The 26,199-nt window shown below is 56.4% G+C and overlaps 1 protein-coding gene across 1 annotated transcript in view; it reads left to right on the top strand.

Annotated features, from left to right (window-relative positions):
* The window catches only part of LOC139240438 (doublesex- and mab-3-related transcription factor C2-like), a 60,087-nt gene extending 35,086 nt beyond the window's left edge, over positions 1–25,001 (top strand). Inside the window, exons 4-9 of the mRNA XM_070868963.1 lie at positions 4,896–5,002; positions 6,485–6,695; positions 9,484–9,661; positions 11,585–11,789; positions 13,668–13,977; positions 24,639–25,001. Of these exons, the coding sequence (XP_070725064.1) occupies positions 4,896–5,002; positions 6,485–6,695; positions 9,484–9,661; positions 11,585–11,789; positions 13,668–13,977; positions 24,639–24,826 (1,199 nt within the window). The 3' untranslated portion in view covers positions 24,827–25,001. The remainder of the gene's footprint in view (positions 1–4,895; positions 5,003–6,484; positions 6,696–9,483; positions 9,662–11,584; positions 11,790–13,667; positions 13,978–24,638) is intronic.
* The last annotated feature ends 1,198 nt before the right edge of the window (positions 25,002–26,199 follow it).

Genomic DNA, 26,199 nt, shown 5'->3' with positions numbered 1-26,199 from the left:
TTGTATATACCCATTGCCGCGATGTTGGGTATTATCGAGTATTGTCATATATCTCCATTGCCCCTATGTGGGCTATTATCGAGTCTTGTTGTATATTGACATCGCCCCTATGTGGGGTATTATCGAGTATTGTCGTATATCTCTATCGCCCCTATGTGGGGTATTATCGAGTATTGTCGTATATCTCTATCGCCCCTATGTGGGGTATTATCGAGTATTGTCGTAAATCTCCATTGCCCCTATGTGAGGTATTATCGAGTATTGTCGTATATCTCCATTACCCCTATGTGGGGTATTATCGGGTATTGTCGTATATACCCATTGCCCCTATGTTGGGTATTATCGAGTATTGTCGTATATCTCCATTGCCCCTATGTGGGGTATTATCGAGTATTGTCGTATATCCCCATTCCCCCAATGTGGGGTATTATCGAGTATTGCCGTATATCCCCATTCCCCCTATGTGGGGTATTATCGAGTATTGTCATATATCTTCATTGCTCCTATGTGGGGTATTATCGAGTATTGTCGTATATCTCCATTACCTCTATATGGGGTAGTATCGAGTATTGTCATATATCTCCATTGCCCCTATGTGGGGTATTATCGAGTATTGTCATATATCTCCATTACCCCTGTGTGGGGTATTATCGAGTATTGTCGTATATCTCCATTGCCCCTATGTGGGGTATTATCGAATATTGTTGTATATCTCCATTGCCCCTATGTGGGGTATTATCGAGTATTGTTGTATATCTCTATCGCCCCTATGTGGGGTATTATCGAGTATTGTCGTCTATCTCCATTACCCCTATGTTGAGAATTATCGAGTATTGTCGTATATCTCTATCGCCCCTATGTGGGGTATTATCGAGTATTGTCGTCTATCTCCATTACCCCTATGTTGAGAATTATCGAGTATTGTCGTATATCTCCATTGCCCCTATGTGGGGTATTATCGAGTATTGTCGTATATCTCCATTACCCCTATGTGGGGTATTATCATGTATTGTCGTATATCTCCATTACCCCTATGTTGAGTATTATCGTGTATTGTCGTATATCTCCATTACCCCTATGTTGAGTATTATCGAGTATTGTCGTATATCTCAATTACCCCTATGTTGAGTATTATCGAGTATTGTCGTCTATCTCCATTACCCCTATGTGGGGTATTATCGGGTATTGTCGTATCTACCCATTGCCCCTATGTTGGGTATTATCGAGTATTGTCGTATATCTCCATTGCCCCAATGTGTGGTATTATCGAGTATTGTCGTATATCCCCATTACCCCTATGTGGGGTATTATCGAGTATTGTCGTATATCCCCATTGCCCCTTTGTGGGGTATTATCGAGTATTGTCGTATATCCCGATTGCCCCTATGTGGGCTATTATCGAGTATTGTTGTATATTGACATCACCCCGATGTGGGGTATTATCGAGTATTGTCGTATATCTCCATTGCCCCAATGTGTGGTATTATCGAGTATTGTCGTATATCCCCATTACCCCTATGTGGGGTATTATCGAGTATTGTCGTATATCTCCATTGCCCCTGTGTTGGTATTATCGAGTATTGTCGTAAATCTCCATTGCCCCGATGTGAGGTATTATTGAGTATTGTCGTATATCTCCATTACCCCTATGTGGGGTATTATCGGGTTATGTCGTATATCCCCATTGCCCCTATGTTGAGTATTATCGAGTATTGTCATATATCTCCATTGCCCCTATGTGGGGTATTATTGAGTATTGTCGTATATCCCCATTGCCCCTATGTTGAGTATTATCGAGCATTGTCGTATATCTCCAATACCCCTATGTGGGGTATAATCGAGTATTGTCGTAAATGTCCATTACCCCTATGTGGGGTATTATCGAGTATTGTCGTATATCTCCATTACCCCTATGTGTGGTATTATCTATTATTGTCGTATATCTCCATTGCCCCTATGTTGGGTATTATCGGGTATTGTCGTATATCCCCATTGCCCCTATGTGGGGTATTATCGAGTATTGTCGTATATACCCATTGCCCCGATGTTGAGTATTATCGGGTATTGTCGTATATCTCCATTGCCCCTATGTGGGGTATTATCTCGTATTGTCGTGTATACCCATTGCCCCTATGTTGGGTATTATCGGGTATTGTCGTATATCTCCATTGCCCCTATGTGGGGTTTTATCGAGTATTGTCGTATATACCCATTGCCCCTTTGTTGAGTATTATCGGGTATTGTCGTATATCTCCATTGCTCCTATGTGGGGTATTATCGAGTATTGTCGTATATACCCATTGCCCCTATGTTGAGTATTATCGGGTATTGTCGTATATCTCCATTACCCCTATGTGGGATATTATCGAGTATTGTCATATATCTCCATTTCCCCAATGTGGGGTATTATTGAGTATTGTCGTATATCCCCATTGCCCCTATGTTGGGTATTATAGAGCATTGTCATATATCTCCAATACCCCTATGTGGGGTATTATCGAGTATTGTCGTAAATCTCCATTACCCCTATGTGGGGTATTATCGAGTATTGTCGTATATCTCCATTACCCCTATGTGGGGTATTATCGAGTATTGTCGTATATACCCATTGCCCCTATGTTGAGTATTGTCGGGTATTGTCGTATATCTCCATTGCCCCTATGTGGGGTATTATCTCGTATTGTCGTGTATACCCATTACCCCTATGTGGGGTATTATCCGCTATTGTCGTATATCTCCATTGCTCCTATGTGGGGTATTATCGAGTATTGTCGTATATCCCCATTCCCCCTATGTGGGGTTTTATCGAGTATTGTCATATATCTCGATTGCTCCTATGTGGGGTATTATTGAGTATTATTGTATATCTCCATTACCCCTATGTGGGATATTATCGAGTATTATCGTATATCCCCATTGCCCCTGTGTGGGGTATTATCGAGTATTGTCGTATATCTCTATTGCCCCTATGTGGGATATTATCGAGTATTGTCGTATATCCCCATTACCCCTATGTGGGGTATTATCGAGTATTGTCCTATATCTCTATCGCCCCTATGTGGGATATTATCGAGTATTGTCGTATATCCCCATTATCCCTATGTGGGGTATTATCGAGTATTGTCGTATATCTCCATTACCCTATGTGGGGTATTATCGAGTCTTGTCGTATATCCCCATTGACCCTATGTGGGATAATATCGAGTATTGTTGTATATTGACATTGCCCCTATGTGGGGTATTATCGAGTATTGTCGTATATCTCCATTGCCTCTATGTGGGGTATTATCGAGTATTGTCGTATATCCCCATTGCTCCTATGTGGGGTATTATCGAGTATTGTCGTATATCTCCATTGCCCCTATGTGGGGTATTATCGAGTATTGTCCTATATCTCCATTGCCCCTATGTGGGATAATATCGAGTATTGTTGTATATCCCCATTGCCCCTATGTGGGGTATTATCGAGTATTGTCATATATCTCCATTGCCCCTATGTGGGGTATTATCGAGTTTTGTCGTATATCTCCATTGCCCCTATGTGGGGTATTATCGAGTATTGTCGTATATCTCCATTGCCCCTATGTGGGGTATTATCGAGTATTGTCCTATATCCCCATTGCCCGTATGTGGGGTATTATCATATACCCCACCTTGCCCCTAGGTGAGGTATTGTTGGATATCACTCAACATTATAGGCAGTCCCTCGAAATGAGGATGACTTGCTTCCACGCCAAAAGGGTTGAGTTCCCAGGTGTTTCAATGAAGGACCTGATATTCCAGGTCCTATCACTAATACGTCATCGCCCCTCTCCTCAAAAAACCAACCCTCGATCCCTCCGACCTTGCAAACCCCCGCCCCATCCCCAACCTCCCTTTCCTCTCCAAAGTCCTTGAACATGTCGTTGCCTCCCAAATCTGCACCCTTCTTTCCCGCAATTCCACGTGTGAATCCCTCCAATCCGGAGAAACCTCTTTACCCCAGAGAGGGGTGAGAATGTGGAGCTCGGGGTCAAGGCGAGGAGCAGAGATACAATGAAGGGGGAAGCTGGATAAACACATGAGGGAGAAAGGGATAGAGGGATATGGTGATGGGGTGAGATGGAGAGGGGACGGAGGAGGTTGGGTGTGGAGCAGAAACCCCGGCACGGAGCGGTGGGACATAAACCCCGGCACGGAGCGGTGGGACATAAACCCCGGCACGGAGCGGTGGGACATAAACCCCGGCACGGAGCGGTGGGACATAAACCCCGGCACGGAGCGGTGGGACATAAACCCCGGCACGGAGCGGTGGGACATAAACCCCGGCACGGAGCGGTGGGGGCCCAGTGGCCTTCTCCTGTGCTGTAAATACTCGGTAATTCTATCAGCCCGAAATTGATGCACTCACCGCCCACTGCCGGTGACATTCCTCCTCTGGTGTTCCGCCCCAGCGCCAGTTTCGATCTGGTCTGGAACGGGCGGGAGGGGAGGGCCGCTGGGAACCTCGGCTCGGTGGCCCTTGGGCGGCAAGCGCCTCGGTCGGCGAGATTGGGAGCGCCCGCCCGCTGTCTGCCGCCCAGGTTGGCGGTGTACGTCGTGCATTTGCCGCCCGCCAACCTCGGAGGGACCTCGGCCGTGAATACCCCGCCCCCAAAGTACCGTCCGCTAGCTCGGCGGCCATCGGCGTTCCTTTGGGCGGGCGGGGGCCTTCACCAAACTCGGGGCCCTGTCCTTTTCAAAATGGAGAGTCAATAAGAGAGAGCGAGCACGCCTCCTCCCAGCATGCTTGCATTCGTGAACCGTGACGCGGTCTGAGAGCAGCGTTTGCAAAGGGTTGCTTACCCTGTCCCGTCAGTCATTGCCGGTGGATTGTCTCTCGCTTTACACTCACCGCCGTTTCCTCTCAATTTCAGCCAATCCAACGCGGGTGAAGACTGAAGTTCAGCTGCCGGAATCCAGGCCGGCGGACCACGTGATGAAGTGCATCGCCATCCAGCACACTCCGGGCGTCGTTGTCAAGGTAACAGCACGGCTGGGTGGTGGGTGGGCGGGGGCGGGGGTGGGGGGGGGTGCAGAGGGAGGCGGAGTTCGGGCTTCACCCCGTATTTCATGACGGAGTGACTCCTGCCAACAAGCCCGAGCAAGCCTGACACTGGGCCGGGTCCCAGAACAACATTCACCACGGCGGGCAGGGGATCTGCAGCCTCCGCGGCAATTTGCGCCCAATACTCGGCACGGTTACAGAGTCACAGGAACAAATCATGGCAGATCACACACACACACGCACGTCTTTAAATATCCGCAAAGCTTTGCGTCCCAGTCAGTCTCCCCTTTCCCACCATCTCCAGTTCTGCATTAGTGCCACTGCCTCTGATGGCTTCAGTAGAAGGACGAGGAATAATTCACAGGCAGGGTGCATATGTTCATGACACTAAACGGCTCATGTTGCTGTTGACCTGTGTCGGCTGTGGCTCAGTGGGCAGCACACTCGCCTCTGAGTCAGACGGTTGTGGGTTCCAGTCCCACTCCAGGGACTTAAGCACATAAAGCCCAATGCAACGCTGAGCGAGCGGCGCACTGTCGGAGGGGCAGTACTGAGGGAGCGCCGCACTGTCGGAGGGGCAGTACTGAGGGAGAGCCGCACTGTCGGAGGGGCGGTACTGAGGGAGAACCGCACTGTCGGAGGGGCAGTACTGAGGGAGAGCTGCACTGTCGGAGGGGCGGTACTGAGGGAGCGCCGCACTGTCGGAGGGGCGGTACTGAGGGAGCGCCGCACTGTCGGAGGGGCAGTGCTGAGGGAGCGTTGCACTGTCGGAGGGGCAGTACTGAGGGAGCGCCGCACTGTCGGAGGGGCGGTACTGAGGGAGAGCCGCACTGTCGGAGGGGCGGTACTGAGGGAGAGCCGCACTGTCGGAGGGGCGGTACTGAGGGAGAGCCGCACTGTCGGAGGGGCAGTGCTGAGGGAGCGCCGCACTGTCGGAGGGGCAGTACTGAGGGAGCGCCGCACTGTCGGAGGGGCAGTACTGAGGGAGCGCCGCACTGTCGGAGGGGCAGTACTGAGGGAGCGCCGCACTGTCGGAGGGGCAGTACTGAGGGAGCGTTGCACTGTCGGAGGGGCAGTACTGAGGGAGCACTGCACTGTCGGAGGGACCGTCTTTCGGATGAGCCGTTAAACCGAGGCCCCGTCTGCCCTCTCAGGTGGATGTAAAAGATCCCACGGCCACTATTTGGAAGAAGAGCAGGGGGAGTTCTCCCCGGTGTCCTGGGCCAATATTTATCCCTCAATCAACATAACAAAAAACAGATGTGATCCGGGTCATTATCACATCGCTGTGTGTGGGAGCTTGCTGTGCACAAATTGCCTGCCGCGTTTCCCACAATACAACAGTGACCACACTCCAAAAGTACCTCATTGGTTGTGAGGCGCATTGAGACGTCCGGTGGCGGCGAAAGGCGCTATATAAATGCAAGTCTTGCTTTTTCTTCCCTTCTTTTCCTCCAGAGGGAGCCCCAGGCCTTGGGCAGGATCCAGCAACAGCAACAGGCCTCGTTGCCGCCGGCGATGGTCGCCTACGCGCCTTGTCCCGATATGGCTGGCCCGGCCTTGCACAGCTTGGCTCCGCCCGCCATCGTCCAGCGTTACCCCAGCTACCATGGCCTGCTCTGCCAGGTGTTCCCACAGCACAGCCCACAGCTCCTGGAGACAGTACTGGGTGAGTGACAAGCCGGGTTCGCCCACACCTCGGCCTCACCTCCGCTCAACAACGCGAACCGGATCTTGCAGTTATATAACAGCAGCTTGCATTTATATAGCGCCTTTAACTTACTGACACGTCCCAAGGCGCAACACAGGAGTAGTATGCGCTAAAAAATTGACACAAGGGCTGCGTAAGCAGAAATGAGAGCAGGTGACCAACAGCTTGGTCAAAGAGGTATGTTTTAAGGAGCGAAGAAAGAGAGGCGGAGAGGTTTAGGGGCCCAGGCAACAGAAGGCACGGCCGCCGATGGTTGAGGGAGCGCCGCACTGTCGGAGGGGCAGTACTGAGGGAGCGCCGCACTGTCGGAGAGGCAGTACTGAGGGAGCACCGCACTGTCGGAGGGGCAGTCCTGAGGGAGCGCCGCACTGTCGGAGAGGCAGTACTGAGGGAGCACCGCACTGTCGGAGGGGCAGTCCTGAGGGAGCGCCGCACTGTCGGAGGGGCAGTGCTGAGGGAGCGCCGCACTGTCGGAGGGGCAGTGCTGAGGGAGCGCCGCACTGTCGGAGGGACAGTATTGAGGGAACGCCGCACTGTCGGAGGGGCAGTACTGAGGGAGTGCCGCACTGTCGGAGGGGCAGTACTGAGGGAGCGACGCACTGTCGGAGGGGCAGTGCTGAGGGAGCGCCGTACTGTCGGAGGGGCAGTGCTGACGGAGCGCCGCACTGTCGGAGGGGCAGTACTGAGGGAGCGCCGCACTGTTGGAGGGGCAGTACTGAGGGAGCGCCGCACTGTCGGAAGTATCGTATTTCGGATGAGATGTTAAACCGAGGCCCCGTCTGCCCTCTCAAGGTGAACGTAAAAAATCCCATGGTACCATTTCCAAGAAGAGCAGGATAGTTCTCCCCGGTGTTCTGGGGCCAATATTTATTCCTCAACCAACATAACAAAAACAGGTGATCTGGGTCATTATCACATTGCTGTGAGTGGGAGCTTGCTGTGCGCAAATTGTCTGCCGCATTTCCCACAATACAACAGTGACCACACTCCAAAAGTACTTCATTGGCTATAAAGCACTTTGTATGTCTGGCGGTCATGAAAGGCGCTATATAAATGCAAGTCTTTCTTATAAAAGAGCGCGGTCTTTAATTGCTCTTCAGAGAGGCTTGAAAGACAGAACTTGAAGCGGGAAGCCACCCTTTGACTGGATTGGGTTGATCCGTCAACCTAGGTATCAATAAAGCCCGTTCTTGCACTATGCTATCCAGTGTCTCGTGCTTACTCAAAGTGCGCAGTTGTGGATCGTAGCAGGGAAGAGCTGGAATGCTAGCAACATATATATAGAAACATCGAAACATAGAAAATAGGAGCAGTAGTGGGCCATTCGGCCCCTCGAGCCTGCACCATTCAATATGATCATGGCTGATCCTCTATCTCAACACCATATTCCCCGCTTTCTCCCCAGACCCCTTGATGCCTTTTGTGTCTAGAAATCTACCGATCTCCCTCTTAACTATATTCAGTGACTTGGCCTCCACAGCCTTCTGTGGTCGAGAATTCCACAGGTTCGCCAGCCTCTAAGTGAGAATGTTTCTCCTCATCTCGGGCCTAAATTTCCTACCCCGTATCCTGAGACTGTGTGACCCCTTGTTCTAGACTTCCCAGCCCCGGGGAAACATCTTCCCCACATCCAGTCTGTCCAACCCCGTCAGAATTTTATACCTTTCAATGAGATCCCCTTTCATTCTTCTAAACTCCAGTGAATACAGGCCTAGTCGACCCAAAGTGGAGCTGAGTCCACGGCCAGATCAGCCGTGATCTTGTTGGGTGGCGAAGCAGGCTCGAGGGGCTAGATGGCCTACTCCTGTTCCTAATTCTTATGTTCTTATGTTCTTATTAATGTTGGGGAAGTCCAGAACCAGGGGTCACAGTCTAAGGATAAGGGGTGAGCCATTTAGGACCGAGATGAGGAGAAACTTCTTCACCCAGAGAGTGGTGAACCTGTGGAATTCTCTACCACAGAAAGTTGTTGAGGCCAGTTCACTAAATATATTCAAAAGGGAGTTAGATGTAGTCCTTACTACTAGGGGGATCAAGGGGTATGGCGAGAAAGCAGGAATGGGGTACTGAAGTTGCATGTTCAGTCATGAACTCATTGAATGGTGGTGCAGGCTCAAAGGGCCGAATGGCCGACTCCTGCACCTATTTTCTATGTTTCTATGTAATCTCTCCTCATACGACAGTCCTGCCAGCCCAGGAACCAGTCTGGTGAACCTTCGCTGCACTCCCTCTATGGCAAGTATATCCTTCCTTAGGTAAGGAGACCAAAACTGCACACAGTACTCCAGGTGCGGTCTCACCAAGGCCCTGTATAACTGGAGTAAGACATCCTTGCTCCTGTCCTCAAACCCTCTCGCAATGAAGGCCAACAGACCATTTGCCTTCCAAACTGCTTGCTGCACCAGCATGTTTGCTTTCAGTGACTGGTGTACGAGGTCACCCAGGTCCCTCTGCACATTGACACTGCCCAATCCATCACCATTTCAGTAATACTTTGTCCTTATGTTTTTCCGACCAAGGTGGATAACGTCACATTTATCCGCGTTATACTGCATCTGCCATGTGTTTGCCCACTCACTCAACCGATCGAAATCGCCTTGCAGTGTCTTTGCATCCTCCTCACAACTCACAATCCCACCTCGTGTTTTATGTCGGCGGCAAACTTGGAAATATTACATATCGGAAATATGATGTACTCCCCCCACCCCCCCCCCGCCCCGCCCCCGTGCGTTTCCTTCCACTCCAGAGCGTTGCCAGGGAGACGTGCTCCTGGCCATCGAGAGCGTCGTCTCGCTGCGGCAGGGCCAGCATGATGTCATGGTGCCGCATCCCAACACCCATCAGGCTTTGCAGCAGCGGCACACCGCCCCCTACTGGTACCACAGCCCCCACATCACGTCGCAACACCTCACCGGCCCAGTCAGGTGAGTGTCTGGGGGGGGGGCGGGCGGGGAAGCTCGCTCTCTCTTGAGTCAGTTGGGGCCGCAGGAGTGTGTCAATATTTACAGGGGGGGTGCCCGGGAGTGTGTCAGTATTTACAGGGGGGGTGCCCGGGAGTGTGTGTTAGTATTTACAGGGGGTCCCCGGGAGTGTGTCAGTATTTACAGGGGGTCCCCGGGAGTGTGTCAGTATTTACAGGGGGTCCCCGGGGAGTGTGTGTCAGTATTTACAGGGGGTCCCGGGAAGTGTGTGTCAGTATTTATAGGGGGTTTCGGGGAGTGTGTGTCAGTATTTACAGGGGGTCCCCGGGAGTGTGTCAGTATTTGCAAGAGGTCCCCGGGAGTGTGTCAGTATTTACAGGGTGTCCCCAGGGGTGTGTCAGTATTTACAGGAGGTCCCCGGGGGTGTGTCAGTATTTACAGGGTGTCCCCGGGGGTGTGTCAGTATTTACAGGAGGTCCCCGGGGGTGTATCAGTATTTACGGGTGTTTCCGGGAGTGTGTGTCAGTATTTACAGGGGGTCCCGGGGAGTGAGTCAGTATTTACAGGAGGTCCCCGGGGTTGTCAGTATTTACAGGTGGTCCCCGGGGAGTGTGTCAGTATTTACAGGGGGTCCCCGGGGGTGTGTCAGTATTTACGAGTGTCTCCGGGGGTGTGTCAGTTTTTACAGGAGGTTTCCGGGAGTGTGTCAGTCTTTACGGGTGTCCCCGGGAGTGGGCGTTAGAGCAGGAGTGGTGACAGATTGCAGAGCGATGTGATCGGGCCCAGGAGAGGCGTGGGCCCAGGGGCAACACGGGCCAGCCCACACTGCGATATGTGTGCCCACTAGGTGCGTGCAGCAGAGCTGGTCTCCAGTCATCTTGGAGTGTCAGTATTTTCAGGGGCTCCCCGAGAGCGCCGCACTGTTGGAGGGGCAGTACTGAGGGAGTGCAGCACTGCCGGAGGGGCAGTACTGAGGGAGCGCCGCACTGTCGGAGGGGCAGTACTGAGGGAGCGCCGCACTGTCGGAGGGGCAGTACTGAGGGAGCGCCGCACTGTCGGAGGGGCAGTACTGAGGGAGTGCCGCACTGTCGGAGGGCAGTACTGAGGGAGCGCCGCACTGTGGGAGGGACAGTACTGAGGGAGCGCCGCACTGTGGGAGAGGCAGTACTGAGGGAGTGCCGCACTGTCGGAGAGGCAGTACTGAGGGAGCGCCGCACTGTCGGAGGGGCAGTACTGAGGGAGCGCCGCACTGTCGGAGAGGCAGTACTGAGGGAGTGCCGCACTGTCGGAGGGGCGGTACTGAGGGAGCACCGCACTGTCGGAGGGGCAGTACTGAGGGAGCGCCGCACTGTCGGAGAGGCAGTACTGAGGGAGCGCCGCACTGTCGGAGAGGCAGTACTGAGGGAGCGCCGCACTGTCGGAGAGGCAGTACTGAGGGAGCGCCGCACTGTCGGAGAGGCAGTACTGAGGGAGCGCCGCACTGTGGGAGGGGCAGTACTGAGGGAGCGCCGCACTGTGGGAGGGGCAGTACTGAGGGAGTGCCGCACTGTCGGAGGGGCAGTACTGAGGGAGCGCCGCACTGTCGGAGGGGCGGTACTGAGGGAGCGCAGCACTGTCGGAGGGGCGGTACTGAGGGAGCGCTGCACTGTCGGAGGGGCAGTACTGAGGGAGCGCCGCACTGTCGGAGGGTCAGTACTGAGGGAGTGCCGCACTGTCGGAGGGGCAGTACTGAGGGAGCGCCGCACTGCCGGAGGGGCGGTGCTGAGGGAGCGCTGCACTGTGGGAGACGAGACATTGGCCCAATAACCCACCACGGCTCGGGTGGCATGTTTTGATCGATTACAGTCGAGTGGTCAAAGGCGGGAAGCCCAGCCATCCACGCACGGCAGATCGCTCTTTCACCTCTAACCTTTCTCGCCGTTACAGGTTGCCACTGCCGCCCACCGCGCCCGGCTTGTGCCCTCCCTCCTCCCGCGTCGAGCCCAGGCCCGCCGTATCCTACAGCTGCGGGGCGCAGAGCCCCGGGATCTCTGCCAACGAGTGCTCCTCCGTGCTGCAGTCAGCAGTGCCCCCGACACACAGCTCGGGCCAGACCGAGTACACGCCCATGCAAGTCGGACCAGCGTACCAGGTTGGTGTTGGGGCCCCCGCCCATATCCTTTCCGCCTCTTTCATGGACATAAAAAATAGGATCAGGAGTCGGCCCCTCGAGCCTGCTCCACCATTCAATACGATCACGGCTGATCACCGACCTCAACTCCACTTTCCCTCGATTCCCCTCGACGCCAAAAATCTCCCGATCTCAGCCTTGACTATACTCAACGACCGAGCCTCCACAGCCCTGGGGGGCAGAGAATTCCAAAGATTCACCCCCCTCTGAGTGAAGAAATTCCTCCTCATCTCAGTCCTCAATGGCCGACCCCTTATCCTGAGACTGTGTGACCCCTGGTTCTAGACTCCCCAGCCCGGGGGGGGGGAAACACCCTCCCTGTATCTACCCTGTCAAGCCCCCTCAGAATCTGCTATGTTTCAATATCACCTCTCATTCTTCTAAACTCCAGAGAGTAAGGGCCCATTCTGCACAATCGCTCATCATAAGGCAGCTCTCTCGTCCCAAGAATCAGTCTGGTGAATCTCCGTTGCACCGTCTCCAAGGCAAGTATATCCTTCCTCAGATAAGGAGACCAGAACTGTGCGCAGTACTCCAGGTGTGGTCTCACCAGGACCCTGTACAATTGTAGCCAGACTTCCTTACTGTTATACTCCAACCCCCCTTGTAATAAAGTTCAGCATGCCCTTTGCCTTCCCTATTAGCTTGCTGTACCTGCATGCTCACTTGCTGTGTTTCTTGCACAAGGTCACCCAAATCTCCCTGAGCACCAACATGGGAAAGTTTCTCACCATTTAAAAAATTTTCCGTTCTTCCTGACAAAGTGAAGAACCTCACATTTCCCCACATTAAACTGCACCTGCCGCCTGACTGCCCACTCACTTTGTCTGTCTATATCTCTTTGCAGACGCTTTGTGTTCTCCTCACAGCTTACTGTCCCACCTACCCCTGTTGTCTCCATTTGCCCCTTGCGTTATTACTTCCTGCTCTCATGAAGGTGTTTGTTGTTCCTGGAAGTAGGGAAGTCTTGCTACAACTGTACAGGGTATTGGTGAGGCCACACCTGGAGTACTGCGTGCAGTTTTGGTCTCTGTATTTAAGGAGCGACATACTTGTATGGCTACTAATTTGCACGCGGCGTCGACAGTGCAAAAGGTATTTCCTTATACTGAATGCTGTTAGCCCAAAATTTGCATTCCGTGGGGGTCCTTTGTTGCCTAATCTTGTTACATAAGAACATAAGAATTAGGAACAGGAGTAGGCCATCTAGCCCTTCGAGCCTACTCCGCCATTCAATAAGATCATGGCTGATCTGGCCGTGGACTCAGCTCCACTTACCCGCCCGCTCCCCGTAACCCTTAATTCCCTTATTGGTTAAAAATCTATCAATCTGTGACTTGAATACATTCAATGAGCTAGCCTCAACTGCTTCCTTGGGCAGAGAATTCCACAGATGGGCAGAGAATTCCACAGATTCGATGTCTCCAGTGCCTGTTTTCCCCACCCTGGTCAATCGAGTTCAGGGCCTGATGTAACAACTCTATTGTTGCTAAGCATGAAGTCAGTTTTGGTTCCTGACCACAGGATGTCCTTAATTGTCCAGTTTAATCCCAAAGCTTGTATCAATCAACTTTTATTTCATGGTCTGCATTTTTCTGAAGATTAGTAACCTTATAATGGGCTTAATTTTGTCCAGGAGTTGCTCCGTTATATTTGGGAGCGACTTGATTTTTCTGGAGTATCTTAAAAATCCCCATTTTTCTGAAGATGTGTAACCTTACAGCATTCGACCCAAAGGTAGGCGCTCACCGTTTCTCTTATTTTTAGTCGAACGGCCGCGGGGAAAGAGGAAACAATTGATTTCTGACGCTGTGTGTAACCCGTCGTTCTGATTTGCAGACCCCCACCAGAAGAGCGAAGGCCCTGTGCACCCCCCGGAGACTCTCCTTCGCCTCCCTGCTCTCCGAGGAACAGCTGCACAAGGAGGCGGCGGAGGCCCTGATGGTCCTCAGCTACTCGCCCACCCCGTCTTCGAGCCCGGTCCCTCGCCCGGCGACCAAGCCCGCCTCGCCGCCCCGGTTGTCCTCCTCCGCCGCCGACAGCCCCACGTCCGGCGTGCTCCGCGCGGAGGGGACGCAGAGTGGGCCGTGGGCCGAGGCGCTCGACCCGACGCAAAGCTGCAATGGAAACGTTTGCCGCGAACAGGCCGGTAAGTGCAGCTCAGCGGGTGGAGAGGTGGGGCGGGTGGGGGGTGCGGTTGAGGGCAGAGGGGGTTTGAGGGGGGGTAGGGGTGGTCTGTGACTGTGCAGTGTGCAAAGCGCTGTGACCTGCCCTGGGGTGGAGGCGGGGGGGGGGGGGCGTCGGTGAGGGAGGCAGGCTCCGATTCTCCGTTTCCGAATCCAGCGCACACTGCACGCTGCAAGAGTCGCTGTGTGTGTGAGTGTGTGAGAGAGTGAGTGAGAGAGTGTGAGTGAGAGTGAGTGAGAGAGTGTGAGTGTGAGAGTGAGTGAGAGAGTGTGAGTGAGAGAGTGTGAGTGAGAGAGTGTGAGTGAGAGAGTGTGAGTGTGAGAGTGTGAGTGAGAGAGTGTGAGTGTGAGAGTGAGTGAGAGAGTGTGAGTGAGAGAGTGTGTGTGTGAGTGAGTGAGAGAGTGTGAGTGAGAGAGTGTGAGTGTGAGAGTGAGTGAGAGAGTGTGAGTGAGAGAGTGTGAGTGAGAGAGTGTGAGAGAGTGTGAGTGAGAGAGTGTGAGTGAGAGAGTGTGAGTGTGAGAGTGAGTGAGAGAGTGTGAGTGAGAGAGTGTGTGTGTGAGTGAGTGAGAGAGTGTGAGTGAGAGAGTGTGAGTGTGAGAGTGAGTGAGAGAGTGTGAGTGAGAGAGTGTGTGTGTGAGTGTGTGAGAGAGTGAGTGAGAGAGTGTGAGTGAGAGAGTGTGAGTGAGAGTGAGTGAGAGAGTGTGAGTGAGAGAGTGTGAGTGAGAGAGTGTGAGTGAGAGAGTGTGAGAGAGTGTGAGTGAGAGAGTGTGAGTGTGAGAGTGAGTGAGAGAGTGTGAGTGAGAGAGTGTGTGTGTGAGTGAGTGAGAGAGTGTGAGTGAGAGAGTGTGAGTGTGAGAGTGAGTGAGAGAGTGTGAGTGAGAGAGTGTGAGTGTGAGAGTGAGTGAGAGAGTGTGAGTGAGAGAGTGTGAGTGAGAGAGTGTGAGAGAGTGTGAGTGAGAGAGTGTGAGTGAGAGAGTGTGTGTGTGAGTGAGTGAGAGAGTGTGAGTGAGAGAGTGTGAGTGAGAGAGTGTGAGTGTGAGAGTGAGTGAGAGTGTGTGAGTGAGAGAGTGTGAGTGAGAGAGTGTGAGAGAGTGTGAGTGAGAGAGTGTGAGTGAGAGAGTGTGTGTGTGAGTGTGTGAGAGAGTGTGTGAGAGAGTGTGAGTGAGAGAGTGTGAGTGAGAGAGTGTGAGTGTGAGAGTGAGTGAGAGAGTGTGAGTGAGAGAGTGTGAGTGAGAGAGTGTGAGAGAGTGTGAGTGAGAGAGTGTGAGTGAGAGAGTGTGAGTGAGAGAGTGTGAGTGAGAGTATGAGTGTGAGAGTGAGTGAGAGAGTGTGTGTGAGTGGGAGAGTGTGAGAGAGTGTGTGAGTGTGAGAGAGTGTGAGAGTATGTGTGAGAGTGTGTGAGTGAGAGAGTGTGAGTGAGAGTATGTGTGTGAGAGAGTGTGTGAGAGAGTGTGAGTGAGTGAGAGAGTGTGTGTGAGTGAGAGAGTGTGAGAGTGAGTGAGAGTGTGAGAGTGAGTGAGAGAGTGTGTGTGAGTGGGAGAGTGTGAGAGAATGTGTGAGTGGGAGAGTGAGAGAGTGTGAGAGTATGTGTGTGAGTGAGAGAGTGTGAGTGAGAGTATGTGCGTGAGAGAGTGTGTGAGAGAGTGTGAGTGAGTGAGAGAGTGTGTGTGAGTGAGAGAGTGTGAGTGAGAGAGTGTGAGTAAGAGAGAGTGAGTGAGAGTGTGTGAGTGTGTGAGAGAGTGAGTGTGAGTGTGTGAGTGTGTGAGAGAGTGAGTGAGAGAGTGTGAGTGAGAGAGTGTGAGTGAGAGTATGAGTGTGAGAGTGAGTGAGAGAGTGTGTGTGAGTGGGAGAGTGTGAGAGAGTGTGTGAGTGTGAGAGAGTGTGAGAGTATGTGTGAGAGTGTGTGAGTGAGAGAGTGTGAGTGAGAGTATGTGTGTGAGAGAGTGTGTGAGAGAGTGTGAGTGAGTGAGAGAGTGTGTGTGAGTGAGAGAGTGTGAGTGAGAGTATGAGTGTGAGAGTGAGTGAGAGAGTGTGTGTGAGTGGGAGAGTGTGAGAGAATGTGAGTGTGAGAGAGTGTGAGAGTATGTGTGAGAGTGTGTGAGTGAGAGAGTGTGAGTGAGAGTATGTGAGAGAATGTGAGTGTGTGTGAGTGTGTGAGAGTGAGAGAGTATGTGTGAGAGAGTGAGTGTGTGTGAGTGAGAGTGTGAGTGAGAGAGTGAGTGAGAGTATGTGTGAGAATGTGTGAATGTGAGTGTGTGTGAGTGAGAGAGTATGTGTGAGAGAGAGTGTGAGTGAGAGTATGTGTGAGAATGTGTGAATGTGAGTGTGTGTGAGAGAGTGAGTGAGAGTGTAAGTGAGAGTGTGAGTGAGAGTGAGTGTGAGTGTGAGTGAGAGAGTGTGAGTGAGAGTATCTGTGAGAATGTGTGAATGTGAGTGTGTGTGAGAGAGTGAGAGAGTGTGTGTGAGTGAGAGAGTGAGTGAGAGTGTGAGTGAGAGTATGTGTGAGAATGTGTGAATGTGAGTGTGTGTGAGTGAGAGAGTATGTGTGAGAGTGTGAGTGTGTGTGACTGCGGTCTCGGAGGGTGGGCTGTGTGTGTGTGACTGCGGTCTCGGGGGGTGGGCTGTGTGTGTGTGACTGCGGTCTCGGAGGGTGGGCTGTGTGTGTGTGTGACTGCGGTCTCGGGGGGTGGGCTGAATGTGTGTGACTGCGGTCTCGGGGGGTGGGCTGTGTGTGTGTGTCACTGCGGTCTCGAGGGGTGGGCTGTGTGTGCGTGACTGCGGTCTCGGGGGGTGGGCTGTGTGTGTGTCACTGCGGTCTCGGGGGGTGGGCTGTGTGTGTGTGACTGCGGTCTCGGAGGGTGGGCTGTGTGTGTGTGTCACTGCGGTCTCGGGGGGTGGGCTGTGTGTGTGTGACTGCGGTCTCGGGGGGTGGGCTGTGTGTGTGTGTGACTGCGGTCTCGGGGGGTGGGCTTTGTGTGTGTGTCACTGCGGTCTCGGGGGGTGGGCTGTGTGTGTGTCACTGCGGTCTCGGGGGGTGGGCTGTGTGTGTGTGTGTGACTGCGGTCTCGGAGGGTGGGCTGTGTGTGTGTGTGACTGCGGTCTCGGAGGGTGGGCTGTGTGTGTGTGTCACTGCGGTCCCGGGGGGTGGGCTTTGTGTGTGTGTCACTGCGGTCTCGGGGGGTGGGCTGTGTGTGTGTCACTGCGGTCTCGGGGGGTGGGCTGTGTGTGTGTGTGTGACTGCGGTCTCAGAGGGTGGGCTGTGTGTGTGTGTGACTGCGGTCTCGGAGAGTGGGCTGTGTGTGTGTGTGTCACTGCGGTCTCGGGGGGTGGGCTGTGTGTGTGTGACTGCGGTCTCGGGGGGTGGGCTGTGTGTGTGTGTGACTGCGGTCTCGGGGGGTGGGCTGTGTGTGTGTGTGACTGCGGTCTCGGGGGGTGGGCTGTGTGTGTGTGACTGCGGTCTCGGAGGGTGGGCTGTGTGTGTGTGTGACTGCGGTCTCGGGGGGTGGGCTGTGTGTGTGTGTGACTGCGGTCTCGGGGGGTGGGCTGTGTGTGTGTGTCACTGCGGTCTCGGGGGGTGGGCTGTGTGTGCGTGACTGCGGTCTCGGGGGGTGGGCTGTGTGTGTGTCACTGCGGTCTCGGGGGGTGGGCTGTGTGTGTGTGACTGCGGTCTCGGAGGGTGGGCTGTGTGTGTGTGTGACTGCGGTCTCGGGGGGTGGGCTGTGTGTGTGTGACTGCGGTCTCGGGGGGTGGGCTGTGTGTGTGTGTCACTGCGGTCTCGGGGGGTGGGCTTTGTGTGTGTGTCACTGCGGTCTCGGGGGCTGGGCTGTGTGTGTGTCACTGCGGTCTCGGGGGGTGGGCTGTGTGTGTGTGTGTGACTGCGGTCTCGGAGGGTAGGCTGTGTGTGTGTGTGACTGCGGTCTCGGAGGGTGGGCTGTGTGTGTGTGTCACTGCGGTCTCGGGGGGTGGGCTTTGTGTGTGTGTCACTGCGGTCTCGGGGGGTGGGCTGTGTGTGTGTCACTGCGGTCTCGGGGGGTGGGCTGTGTGTGTGTGACTGCGGTCTCGGAGGGTGGGCTGTGTGTGTGTGTGACTGCGGTCTCGGAGGGTGGGCTGTGTGTGTGTCAATGCGGTCTCGGAGTGTGGGCTGTGTGTGTGTGTCACTGCGGTCTCGGGGGGTGGAATGTGTGTGTGTGACTGCGGTCTCGGGGGGTGGGCTGTGTGTGTGTGTGACTGCGGTCTCGGGGGGTGGGCTGTGTGTGTGTGTGACTGCGGTCTCGGGGAGTGGGCTGTGTGTGTGTGTGACTGCGGTCTCGGGGGGTGGGCTGTGTGTGTGTGACTGCGGTCTCGGGGGGTGGGCTGTGTGTGTGTGTGACTGCGGTCTCGGGGGGTGGGCTGTATGTGTGTGTGACTGCGGTCTCGGGGGGTGGGCTGTGTGTGTGTGACTGCGGTCTCGGAGGGTGGGCTGTGTGTGTGTGTGACTGCGGTCTCGGGGGGTGGGCTGTGTGTGTGTGACTGCGGTCTCGGGGGGTGGGCTGTGTGTGTGTGTGTGTGACTGCGGTCTCGGGGGATGGGCTGTGTGTGTGTGTGTGTGTGACTGCGGTCTCGGGGGGTGGGCTGTGTGTGTGTGTCACTGCGGTCTCGGGGGGTGGGCTGTGTGTGTGTGTGTGACTGCGGTCTCGGGGGGTGGGCTGTGTGTGTGTGACTGCGGTCTCGGGGGGTGGGCTGTGTGTGTGTGTGACTGCGGTCTCGGGGGGTGGGCTGTGTGTGTGTGTGTGTGACTGCGGTCTCGGGGGGTGGGCTGTGTGTGTGTGTGTGACTGCGGTCTCGGGGGGTGGGCTGTGTGTGTGTGTGACTACGGTCTCGGAGGGGTGGGCTGTGTGTGTGTGTGTGTCACTGCGGTCTCGGGGGGTGGGCTGTGTGTGTGTGTGACTGCGGTCTCGGAGGGTGGGCTGTGTGTGTGTGTGACTGCGGTCTCGGGGGGTGGGCTGTGCGTGTGTGACTGCGGTCTGGGAGGGTGGGCTGTGTGTGTGTGTCACTGCGGTCTCGGGGGGTGGGCTGTGTGTGTGTGACTGCGGTCTCGGGGGGTGGGCTGTGTGTGTGTGTGTGTGTCACTGCGGTCTCGGGGGGTGGGCTGTGTGTGTGTGTGTGTGACTGCGGTCTCGGAGGTGGGCTGTGTGTGTGTGTCACTGCGGTCTCGGGGGGTGGGCTGTGTGTGTGTGTGTGTGACTGCGGTCTCGGAGGGTGGGCTGTGTGTGTGTGTCACTGCGGTCTCGGGGGGTGGGCTGTGTGTGTGTGTGTCACTGCGGTCTCGGAGGGTGGGCTGTGTGTGTGTGTGTGTCACTGCGGTCTCGGAGGGTGGGCTGTGTGTGTGTGTCACTGCGGTCTCGGGGGGTGGGCTGTGTGTGTGTGTGTGACTGCGGTCTCGGAGGGTGGGCTGTGTGTGTTTGTGTCACTGCGGTCTTGGGGGGTGGGCTGTGTGCGTGTCACTGCGGTCTCGGAGGGTGGGCTGTGTGTGTGTGTGTGACTGCGGTCTCGGGGGGAGGGCTGTGTGTGTGTCACTGCGGTCTTGGGGGGTGGGCTGTGTGTGTGACTGCGGTCTCGGTGGGTGGGCTGTGTGTGTATGTGTGACTGCGGTCTCGGGGGGAGGGCTGTGTGTGTGTGACTGTGGTCTCGGGGGGTGGGCTGTGTGTGTGTGACTGCGGTCTCGGAGGGTGGGCTGTGTGTGTGTGTGACTGCGGTCTCGGGGGGTGGGCTGTGTGTGTGTGTGACTGCGGTCTCGGGGGGTGGGCTGTGTGTGTGTGTGACTGCGGTCTCGGGGGGTGGGCTGTGTGTGTGTGACTGCGGTCTCGGGGGGTGGGCTGTGTGTGTGTGTGACTGCGGTCTCGGGGGGTGGGCTGTGTGTGTGTGACTGCGGTCTCGGGGGGTGGGCTGTGTGTGTGTGTGACTGCGGTCTCGGGGGGTGGGCTGTGTGTGTGTGTGACTGCGGTCTCGGGGGGTGGGCTGTGTGTGTGTGTGACTGCTGTCTCGGGGGGTGGGCTGTGTGTGTGTGTGACTGCGGTCTCGGGGGGTGGGCTGTGTGTGTGTGTGACTGCGGTCTCGGGGGGTGGGCTGTGTGTGTGTGACTGCGGTCTCGGGGGGTGGGCTGTGTGTGTGTGACTGCGGTCTCGGGAGGGTGGGCTGTGTGTGTGTGTCACTGCGGTCTCGGGGGGTGGGCTGTGTGTGTGTGACTGCGGTCTCGGAGGGTGGGCTGTGTGTGTGTGACTGCGGTCTCGGGGGGTGGGCTGTGTGTGTGTCACTGCGGTCTCGGAGGGTGGGCTGTGTGTGTGTGTCACTGCGGTCTCGGGGGGTGGGCTGTGTGTGTGTGTCACTGCGGTCTCGGGGGTGGGCTGTGTGTGTGTGTGACTGCTGTCTCGGGGGGTGGGCTGTGTGTGTGTGTGACTGCGGTCTCGGGGGGTGGGCTGTGTGTGTGTGTGACTGCGGTCTCGGGGGGTGGGCTGTGTGTGTGTGTGTGTCACTGCGGTCTCGGGGGGTGGGCTGTGTGTGTGTGACTGCGGTCTCGGAGGGTGGGCTGTGTGTGTGTGACTGCGGTCTCGGGGGGTGGGCTGTGTGTGTGTCACTGCGGTCTCGGAGGGTGGGCTGTGTGTGTGTGTCACTGCGGTCTCGGGGGGTGGGCTGTGTGTGTGTGTCACTGCGGTCTCGGGGGGTGGGCTGTGTGTGTGTGTCACTGCGGTCTCGGAGGGTGGGCTGTGTGTGTGTGTGACTGCGGTCTCGGGGGGTGGGCTGTGTGTGTGTGTGTGTCACTGCGGTCTCGGGGGGTGGGCTGTGTGCGTGTGACTGCGGTCTCGGGGGGTGGGCTGTGTGTGTGTGTGACTGCGGTCTCGGGGGGGTGGGCTGTGTGTGTGTGTGTGACTGCGGTCTCGGGGGGTGGGCTGTGTGTGTGTGTCACTGCGGTCTTGGGGGGTGGGCTGTGTGTGTGTGACTGCGGTCTCGGGGGGGGTGGGCTGTGTGTGCGTGTGACTGCGGTCTCGGGGGGTGGGCTGTGTGTGTGTGTGTGACTGCGGTCTCGGGGGGTGGGCTGTGTGTGTGTCACTGCGGGCTCGGGGGGTGGGCTGTGTGTGTGTGTCACTGCGGTCTCGGGGGGTGGGCTGTGTGTGTGTGACTGCGGTCTCGGGGGGGTGGGCTGTGTGTGCGTGTGACTGCGGTCTCGGAGGGTGGGCTGTGTGTGTGTGTGTGACTGCGGTCTCGGGGGGTGGACTGTGTGTGTGTCACTGCGGTCTCGGAGGGTGGGCTGTGTGTGTGTCACTGCGGTCTCGGAGTGTGGGCTGTGTGTGTGTCACTGCGGTCTCGGAGGGTGGGCTGTGTGTGTGTGACTGCGGTCTCGGAGTGTGGGCTGTGTGTGTGTCACTGCGGTCTCGGAGGGTGGGCTGTGTGTGTGTCACTGCGGTCTCGGGGGGTGGGCTGTGTGTGTGTGTGACTGCGGTCTCGGAGGGTGGGCTGTGTGTGTGTCACTGCGGTCTCGGGGGGTGGGCTGTGTGTGTGTGTGACTGCGGTCTCGGGGGGTGGGCTGTGTGTGTGTGTGACTGCGGTCTCGGGGGGTGGGCTGTGTGCGTGTATCTCGATCTGATGTGGCTGCCGCTCCCACCAGTCAGGCTACTCTCGCGGCCTACACACGGACTGGCCCTGGGAGAATGTTCCCACGTGTGGGGAAGAACATCACTAGAGACCATCAATATAAGATCAGCAAGAGAGATATCCAATAGAGAATTCAGAAGGATGCAGAACTCAGCTCCACAGGGAGCAGTTGAGCCGGATAGTACAGTAAGGGCAGGCTGTTCAAGCCTAATGAGGGAGAAGGGCCGTATATCCCATTGAATCCTGTATACAGCTTTAGCCGTGGCTCAGTGGGTAATACTCTCTTCTAAGTCCGAAGGTTGTGGGGTCAAGTCCCTCTCCAGAGACCTGAGCACATAACGAGAGGTGATCTTATCGAAACGTATCAGATTATGAGGGGGCTCGACAAGGTGGATGCAGGGAGGATGTTTCCACTGATGGGGGAGACTAGAACTAGGGGGCATGGTCTTAGAATAAGGGGCCGCCCATTTAAAACTGAGATGAGGAGGAATTTCTTCTCTCAGAGGGTTGTAAATCTGTGGAATTCTCTGCCTCAGAGAGCTGTGGAGGCTGGGTCATTGAATATATTTAAGGCGGAGATAGATTTTTGAGTGATAAGGGAATAAAGAATTATGTGGAGCGGGCAGGGAAGTGGAGCTGAGTCCATGATCAGATCAGCAATGATCGTATTGAATGGCGGAGCAGGCTCGAGGGACCGAATGGCCGACTCCTGCTCCTATTTCTTATGTTCTTATAATCCACACCGACACTCCAGTGCAGTACTGAGAGAGTGCCCGCACTGACGGAGGGGCAGTACCGAGGGAGCACCGCACTGTCGCAGGGGCAGTACTGAGGGAGCGCCGCACTGTCGCAGGGGCAGTACTGAGGGAGTGCCGCACTGTCGGAGGGGCAGTACCGAGGGAGCGCCGCACTGTCGGAGGGGCAGTACCGAGGGAGTGCTGCACTGTCGGATGGGCAGTATTGAGGGAGCGCCGCACTGTCGGAGGGGCAGTACTGAGGGAGCGCCGCACTGTCGGAGGGGCAGTACTGAGGGAGCGCCGCACTGTTGGAGGGGCAGTACCGAGGGAGTGCCGCACTGTCGGAGGGCCAGTACAGAGGGAGCGCCGCACTGTCGGAGGGGCAGTACTGAGGGAGCGCCGCACTGTCGAGGGGCAGTACTGAGGGAGCGCCGCACTGTTGGAGGGGCGGCACCGATGGAGCCTATTATCAACAAGAGCAGACATCGATGAAGAGATTCAACACCGCCTCCAGTGCGCCAGTGCAGCCTTCGGCCGCCTGAGGAAAAGAGTGTTTGAAGACCAGGTCCTCAAATCCACCACCAAGCTCATGGTCTACAGGGCTGTAGTAATACCCGCCCTCCTGTATGGCTCAGAGTATTGGACCATGTACAGTAGACACCTCAAGTCGCTGGAGAAATACCACCAACGATGTCTCCGCAAGATCCTGCAAATCCCCTGGGAGGACAGACGCACCAACGTTAGCGTCCTCGACCAGGCCAATATCCCCAGCATCGAAGCACTGACCACACACTCGACCAGCTCCGCTGGGCAGGGCCACATTGTCCGCATGTCCCCAGACATGAGACTCCCAAAGCAAGCGCTCTACTCGGAACTCCTTCGCGGCAAGCGAGCCCCAGGTGGGCAGAGGAAACGTTACAAGGGACCACCCTCAAAGCCTCCCTGATAAAGTGCAACATCCCCCACCGACACCTGGGAGTCCCTGGCCCAAAGACCAGTCCGCCCTAAGTGGAGGAAGTGCATCCGGGAGGGCGCTGAGCACCTCGAGTCTCGTCGCGGAGAGCGTGCAGAAACCAAGCGCAGGCAGCGGAAGGAGCGTGCGGCAAACCAGTCCCACCCTCCCCTTCCCTCAACGTCTATCTGTCCCACCTGTGACAGGGACTGTAATTCCCGTATTGGACTGTTCAGTCACCTGAGAACTCACTTTTAGAGTAGAAGCAAGTCTTCCTCGATTCTGAGGGACTGCCTATGATGATAACTGAGGGAGTTCCGCACTGTCGGAGGGGCAGTACTGAGGGAGTGCCGCACTGTCAGAGGGGCAGTACTGAGGGAGCGCTGCACTGTCGGAGGGGCGGTACTGAGGGAGTGCCGCACTGTCGGAGGGGCAGTACTGAGAGAGCGCCGCACTGTCGTAGGGGCGGTACTGAGGGAGCGCCGCACTGTCAGAGGGGCAGTACTGAGGGAGTGCCGCACTGTCGGAGGGACAGTACTGAGGGAGTGCCGCACTGTCAGAGGGGCAGTACTGAGGGAGTGCCGCACTGTCGGAGGGACAGTACTGAGGGAGCACCGCACTGTCGGAGGGGCGGTACTGAGGGAGCGCCGCACTGTCGGAGGGGCGGTACTGAGGGAGCGCCGCACTGTCGGAGGGGCAGTACTGAGGGAGCACCGCACTGTCGGAGGGGCAGTACTGAGGGAGCACCGCACTGTCGGAGGGGCGGTACTGAGGGAGCGCCGCACTGTCGGAGGGGCGGTGCTGAGGGAGTGCTGCACTGTCGGAGGGGCAGTAATGAGGGAGCGCCGCACTGTCGGAGGGGCAGTACTGAGGGAGCGCCGCACTGTCGGAGGGGCAGTACTGAGGGAGCACCGCACTGTCGGAGGGGCAGTACTGAGGGAGCACTGCACTGTCGGAGGTACCCTCTTTTGGAGGAGAGGTTAAACCGAGGCCCCGTCTCTCCCCCCCGGCCTTCCTCCCCCCTCCCCTGTCGGGTGGACGAGAATGATCCCATGGCCAGTATTTTGAAGAAGTGCAGGGTGTGGTTGGGGCCAATATTTATTCATCAACCAACATCACGACAAACACATCAATTATCCGCCCGTTGTCCACAGTGCTGTCTGTGGGAGCTTGCTGTGCACAAATTGCTGCTTGTGTTACAACAGTGACCAGAGCAGCCCAGGAGCCCGGCGATACTTGTCTTTATCCGGCAGCAAATGCTGCATCGCGGATCACTGCTGATGTCTTTCCCGCTTGCTCTTGCAGAGACCTTTGACCGCCTGCAGCCGCTGAAGAAGTTCCAGGTGCTGAAAGATGTTTGCTCGTTTACGCTGCGGGGCAGCGTTCTGAGCCCGCTACCTCCTCGCCACTGCCTGCCCAGCTTCACCTCCTCCGTCTCCCTCAGCATCGGCCAGCTGGGCTCCATGTCCTTGCCCCCGGATCCACGGCACTGAGGGGCATCGGCGGGGGGGCCGGGCCGGAGCAAGGCTCCCTCCACCCAGCCCCCCGACTCCCCCCGGCCCGGCACCTCTCACGGGACGCTTCCGCCCTCTCTCGCACTGTCGGAGGGGCAGTACTGAGGGAGCACCGCACTGTCGGAGGGGCAGTACTGAGGGAGCGCCGCACTGTCGGAGGGGCAGTACTGAGGGAGCCCCGCACTGTCGGAGGGGCGGTACTGAGGGAGTGCCGCACTGTCGGAGGGGCAGTACTGAGGGAGCACCGCACTGTCGGAGGGGCAGTACTGAGGGAGCGCCGCACTGTCGGAGGGGCAGTACTGAGGGAGCCCCGCACTGTCGGAGGGGCGGTACTGAGGGAGTGCCGCACTGTCGGAGGGGCAGTACTGAGGGAGCCCCGCACTGTCGGAGGGGCGGTACTGAGGGAGTGCCGCACTGTCGGAGGGGCAGTACTGAGGGAGCCCCGCACTGTCGGAGGGGCAGTACTGAGGGAGCGCCGCACTGTCGGAGGGGCAGTACTGAGGGAGCACCGCACTGTCGGAAGGGCAGTACTAAGGGAGTGCTGCACTGTCAGAGGGGCAGTACTGAGGGAGCGCCACACTGTCGGAGGGGCAGTACTGAGGGAGCGCCGCACTGTCGGAGGGGCAGTACTGAGGGAGCACCGCACTGTCGGAAGGGCAGTACTAAGGGAGTGCTGCACTGTCAGAGGGGCAGTACTGAGGGAGCGCCACACTGTCGGAGGGGCAGTACTGAGGGAGCACCGCACTGTCGGAGGGGCAGTACTGAGGGAGCACCGCACTGTCGGAGGGGCAGTACTGAGGGAGTGCCGCACTGTCGGAGGGGCTGTTCTGTACCCAATTCCCCCCGCCTGTGGAGGTGGGTGTTAAAGATGCCTGGCACTATTGGAAGAAGAGCAGTGCACTCCCCCACCCCTCTCGCCCAACATTCCTCCCTCTACCAACACAGGACTGACCCGCCATTCTCATAACCCTCTGTCTATGGGATCTTGCTGTGCACAGATTGCCCGCCGTGCGATCTTCGCGTGCAAGGCGTTTTGCAGGAAGCGAGACGGCCATGAGCTGTGAATTGCCCCCTGTCAACGTCACGTAGCGCGAGTTAGGAGGCGTTAGTTTTTAGCCGAAGTTTTTAAACGGAGAATGGGTTGGGGATCCCCGTGATATCTGTCCTGCCCGCTGGGCGAGCTGTACCTGCCAAAGTTGTCCACTTCCCTTGTCGACTGGCCACGGCAAAATAATCTAGACGGGAATGGAATGCTCACGGCCTGGATCCGAGCCGTCGTGTGATTGGGTCGACCTATCACGCTCTACACTGAGCGGAATCATTAGGTTCGCGATTTTTAACAAAAAAACTCT

This window comes from Pristiophorus japonicus, chromosome 31 (assembly GCF_044704955.1).
Source record: "Pristiophorus japonicus isolate sPriJap1 chromosome 31, sPriJap1.hap1, whole genome shotgun sequence".
Taxonomy (NCBI): domain Eukaryota; kingdom Metazoa; phylum Chordata; class Chondrichthyes; family Pristiophoridae; genus Pristiophorus; species Pristiophorus japonicus.
This window is presented reverse-complemented; position numbering and strand designations above follow the sequence as displayed.